General features: G+C 41.4%; 2 protein-coding genes across 2 annotated transcripts; both read right to left on the bottom strand.

The window, feature by feature from the left end:
• Positions 1-1688: 1688 nt before the first annotated feature.
• LOC119440454 (phosphatidylinositol N-acetylglucosaminyltransferase subunit P) lies at positions 1689-2084 on the bottom strand. Its single transcript, XM_037705361.1, has one exon. The coding sequence runs from the start codon at positions 2082-2084 to the stop codon at positions 1689-1691; it is 396 nt and encodes a 131-aa protein (XP_037561289.1).
• Positions 2001-5294, bottom strand: LOC119441898 (uncharacterized). The gene is made up of 3 exons (XM_037706547.2): positions 5107-5294; positions 4753-4881; positions 2001-2244 (listed from the first exon to the last, which is right to left on the bottom strand). Exons 1-3 carry the CDS (start codon positions 5160-5162, stop codon positions 2136-2138), a joined length of 294 nt encoding a protein of 97 aa, XP_037562475.1. The 5' UTR covers positions 5163-5294; the 3' UTR covers positions 2001-2135.
• Between the last annotated feature and the right edge of the window lie 121 nt (positions 5295-5415).

Here is a 5415-nt window from a genome sequence, read left to right as displayed (position 1 = left end):
GCAAACCAAGTTGGAGTGCGGTAGGAACCATGCAGTCGAATGCATCTTAAGAAAATTGAAGCAATATGCATAAAACTATGAAGCAAGTCTGGCTTTCTTTCTGCCTACAATTTGAAGACAGTGCTTCTCACCACCGTGTTCATATTAAAGGGATGCTAAAGAGAAATATCAAGTTGAACTAAAAAGAAACTGTGTACCATTCTTTAAGGACCTCTTATTTTGTAGCGCAATAGAATGTCAGCCATTCAAAGTATCTAAATGCACAGTGGCTCTATGGAAAGTGAGTAGAAATTTCTAAACCAGATTTTTTCGATCTAAGTAGTCTCTTCTTGAATCTGTGTATAGAGGCCCGCAACACTCATTACTGGGCGCTATGGCAATGCCACGCCGGTAAAAGTGAGAAAGTGCAAGTGCATAGGGTTTTCGCACGAGCGGTTACTTTGTGTAAAACACTGAAATTATGACTCGAATAGCTGCCCTCAGCAAGTATCGGTTGCATAAGTCATAAGTTTTTTTGGTCTCCTATATTCTCAGTCTAAGTAGTCAATCCAAACCTTTTATGCACCCGTCAAGCAGGCCACATTGTGGTAAGTAATGCCTACACTGGTATTGTGATGACACTGTTAATAGCGCAACACATATTTGACATCCTGAAAAAGACAGCGACTCTCGCACCACTTCCACAACACTACTCACATTATGCTTGCACCGTTGCGCATCACCAAGTATAGCGGAGATGCTTGGGGACCCATCGATGCACCACTCTGTTCGTCTGCAGCGCCACTTTTCAACACGCACTGGCTGGAAATAAGGAAGCTCTCTTTCTCACACATAGACAAGTTAGCAGAAGTGTATAAAATACAATTTCAGGCAATACAATAATGTATCCAAACAAAATAACTTTCCCTGCACAGCTTTTTGGTTACGTGGTGGTACACAGATTGGTTGCATTGTTTCATCATCGAGCGATGCCCATATGTAATTTTTGCACCACTTTCAGAGCCAAATTAAAAAATACAATTCCTTGTTTATAGGATACAAGCATGCGCTTTTCTATCACTGTGACACACAATCTTCTCATTCTCACCACAATTCAAAGAGATGTTCTGAGCAGCAGAGAGCCCCTTTAGTTTAAGTAAATTAAGAAAAGTTTAATGGATTGCACTTCTACAATAGCAAGATGGCCACTGCTACCACGCGACAAAAAAAAAAAAAAAAAAAGGCATTAAAATGAAAGACAGGTGGTGGTGTTGCTATGAGGTTTCTTCACCAGCACATGGTGACATCATGGATTTTGACAGTATCTGCCAGGCCTGGTCAATTTCATATCAGTAAAGGACAATTACACTGTATTCTAAATGTAAAAAGAATTAAACTTAGCAGGTCATAAGAATTTTACAGCCAGTAAAATTAGACCAAAATACTTTGAAATTCAAAATGTCACATTAACATACCGGTGCTTGTGTATAGGCAAGAAATTCAGGAAATGGAAGCTTGGGCTTCAGTTTTTCAAGTAAGTATTATATTAACAAATTAATCAAAACAGACTTTCTGAAAAAATACTTTACCAGACTAAATTGACTCTGTGTTCCTCTTTAGTGTCCCCTTAACTAATGACATTAATTTCTGTTGACTGTGAAACTAGAGCCTGAAAGTCATTGGCTTTTGAAAAACAGTAACAGAAGCTTTTAATTCTGGCAATCACTTCCATACAGTTCACGGCACACCTGTGAAATGTGGACATCCTTGATTGGTGGTATGGCACCATCGATGGGTGGCTTCCTGTACTCATACACGGAGTACTTGTCACAAATGGTGGATGGAGAGTCCATTGGGGCTGTAGCAAAGGCGATGATGGCAGGATAGAGGCAGAAGCCAAACACCAATATGGCCACGACACCAGCCAGAGGCACAGCAATGGCCCACACCTTGTCAGGAAAGTAGGTGATGCCCATTGCTTTCAGCCAAGAACTTGGGATGTATGCCCAAAGCACGTAAAGAGCAAGTCCCAGGTGGCACGACACGTACAAAACATAGCCATAGATCGCCCGGCTGGCCAAAGGCGCTGGTGTCTTGATGGCCATGTCAGTAATGTCTGTTGCAGTGGCCTAATCAAATTGTCAGAGTAAATGGGTTCAGGATGCAGGGCCGAATCGGCGAACCGTGTTGATGGCAAGCAACAGAAAGTCGAAAAAGGAGTTGACACTGACCCTCAACTGTTTCGCTTCCTTAGCAGTGAAGCTCCTGCAAAAGGGAAACCAAAGGTTTATTTAGTTCTCTTGTTGGTTGCATACCCTGCACTGCATGTTACACAAAGGCAGCAGTCACTGGTGAAGCTGAGGACATAAGAACCATATTCTTAGGGCATATCATCTTCAATGTGCAGCAGATTGCTAAGTCGGCAGGAGCAAATGAGAGAACCCTAATTTGTGGACAGGCCTGTCAAAAGTATTTTCACATAACTAGAATGTACTGCGAGACAGCGGGCTGCACAGAGAGTACGGGCAGCAAAGGAACTGCGGAATTTACTTAATACTCCACATTCATTTGTTAGCAAAAAAACGTTTGTTGTTACGGTGACCGATTTCATGTTAGAGGTTATGTAGCATGAAATAAAAAGTATTCCAAAACACAGTACAGCTGCAAGTAAGCCTAATACTACTTACAGACATTCCGCAGGCTGTCAGTACATCCTGTTATTTGGGTACCACGTAAATGCAGCGCACTAAAGAGGTTTTGCAAGCGACAAACACATTATACCGGTGTCACACGTACACTTCTGATCGCGATCGGTGCCGATCAGGATCGAATTTCTCGATCGCAATCAACAATGGTCGATGCTACACAGTCCAACAATCCAGATCAAGTTATCATCTGCTCATCATCAGCAACTCTCAGAACTGCCCATAATGCCTTGGCTACAAATTCAAATTTGCAAAATACGGTTAAATTTAGACGATATTTTAATTTTACAGCATACTATCGCTGATAAAAAGGTGCTTGAACGTTTTTTTTTATTGAGCTACGCTTACTTTTTGTTTTCAGCGTTTTCAGAATATTGTGCTAGAGGGCGTAGACGTGAGCCTGCGATCGCGATCAATAAGCTTGATCGCGATTCACGGATCATGATTGTCCGGATCTGGATCCCATAAGATCGTTATCACAAATGACCATGTAGCAACATTTGATCCGGATCAAGCTCAATCTGGATTGGCCCCAATCGTGATCAGATGTGTATGTGTGACACCAGTATTATCTGCACCCAGTCAAGTGAAGAATGTGCACTAGCTCTCCCATCGCACAGGGCCCCATAGTGTTATTGATAGAGCAAGCACTTTTTCTTACATACTTGCACCAACTATAGGAGATCTTCACAATGTAATTGGTTATCAGACAAGGTACTTTGTTGGACAAGCTTGCGTACATTATGTAATGCCTCAAGCTTTTACTGACAAAAAAAAAAAAATAATAATACAAAAAAGAAACAAGGAAAGAAAAGGCCAATAGTGATCCATGCTTGTTGGAATTTTAACTGTAGACAATCTTGGAACCTTATGAATGTCGGCCAAAAATTTGAAGTATGGCCAGATTTAGCATATATTACAACATGATACAACATGATGTTTCATATAAAAGTTTAAACTTGAACAAGGTAACAGGAAACCAGACCTGCTTGGATAGTTGGTACTGCTTCATAATTCTGGAATTCAATGTTACGTTTCTACCAGCTGATAATTGATGCTGCCATGAATAAATTTCTCTTTCAGACTTTTGCAAAATGTTGAATGTTTAAACCTGTACCCAGCCCATAGACGTTTCAGCAGCTAGAAGACAGTAAATACTAAAATTACACCTGTACCAAAGTTTGCCAGGGCTGGTTCTGCAATGCAGAAATAGGCTTTCGAAGAGTAAAGAAGGTTAAGCGCACAGCAAAACGAGGACAAAAAAGAAGGCAAGGTGGATGCACAGTCACCTGTGCATCCATCATGCCTTCTTTTTGTTCTTGTGTTTCTCTGCATTTAACTTCCCTTTAGTCAAGATGTACCAACAAGCCCACATTGCTATCCTTGTTGTCTGGAGGCGTATTTCGGAGTCAGTTAGTGAAATGTGGTGCAGACAAAATGTGAAGAATGAGGATAGAAGAGAAAATAAATGAACGGCGTTCTGCTGGTAATTGTGCCGCATATGCATAACCTGCCGCAGGTTATGAAAAATATTGTAGGAAGTCACAAAGCAGCAGGCCATGCAGTCTCGAGTGATGGATGTACTTATGAACCACAGCTAGCATGGCGATAGGGGCACGTGTCAAGTAATGATAGCTGCCATATTCTGAATTGCTTTTATTACACTGTTTAAGTACAGATTGGGAAACCACGTGAGTGATGCACATTGTAGTTGATAGCACACAAATGTGGTGTATGAATGGCTAAATCGTGCGAATTGGCATTGTTTACTTAATCATTTTCGACATAGTTTCAGAAAATGTTTCCATGCTGGTATTTTTTTTTTTTTTTCCCGCCGTAATCGGAGGTTCTTTTGTTGTCACGTATTTCCTTCTACCTACTCCAGCAGCAGTTAGCTTGTCACAGCAATTCGTATGGGCAAACTACTCAGCCTAGAAGAAGACAGGTAGAGATTATAAGCTTGAACATGCTTGTTTAGCAGTCAAATTTTCTCCGACTAAAACAGCTTTTGCAATCAAACGCTGCAAAGCACGAATAGAATTATGGAGGAGGCTATGTGCAAACTTACGCTGTGAGCACGCTTCCTTCCAAAGACAGTTTCTTGGAGCAAGCAGACCTCTTTGGGTCAGGGTCAATTCGGAGCGAGTTGTACACTATCTCTGCGTCTCTTTCCGACGGAAATGGCACAGAAACACGACTGAGAATTTGACGATAAGGAACGAGTTGCAAGTTGGTACAAGTTGCATTTCAAACAGAGGCCCGAAGTAAACAGAAAGCTTGGCATCATTCACGCTGTTCTTGATTATAAAATGTCTACATTGAAATTGACCCACTTAAGTCAAACAAAAACTACGCCGCCACAGTGTCAAGAAAGCTTCATACTGAAAGTATTGTTGACTGCGCAGACTTCTATAAAGGATACGCTGAGAGATCCGCTTGAGAGGTGTCTTCCGAATTTCGTGGAGAAGTCATTTTCATTGCTTACATAAGGCTGGCATTAACAACTCCATAAGATTACAGTCTCAATTGTACAAATCAATAATTATTTTATGCAATTTAACGAGCACGCGTCGTTTGTGTCGCCTTTCGCTTGGCGTGACTAGATAAAATCACTCAAATTATTTCATTTTGGGTCTGGAAGTAGCATGGTAGCCAGCGCCGCTATACGACTTGTACGAAAGCATCAAGGCAGCGGCTTCAGCGCTCCTTTGTTTATCCCATCTAGCAGTGA

The sequence above is a fragment of the Dermacentor silvarum genome, chromosome 2 (genome assembly GCF_013339745.2).
Source record: "Dermacentor silvarum isolate Dsil-2018 chromosome 2, BIME_Dsil_1.4, whole genome shotgun sequence".
NCBI lineage: Eukaryota > Metazoa > Arthropoda > Arachnida > Ixodida > Ixodidae > Dermacentor > Dermacentor silvarum.
This window is presented reverse-complemented; position numbering and strand designations above follow the sequence as displayed.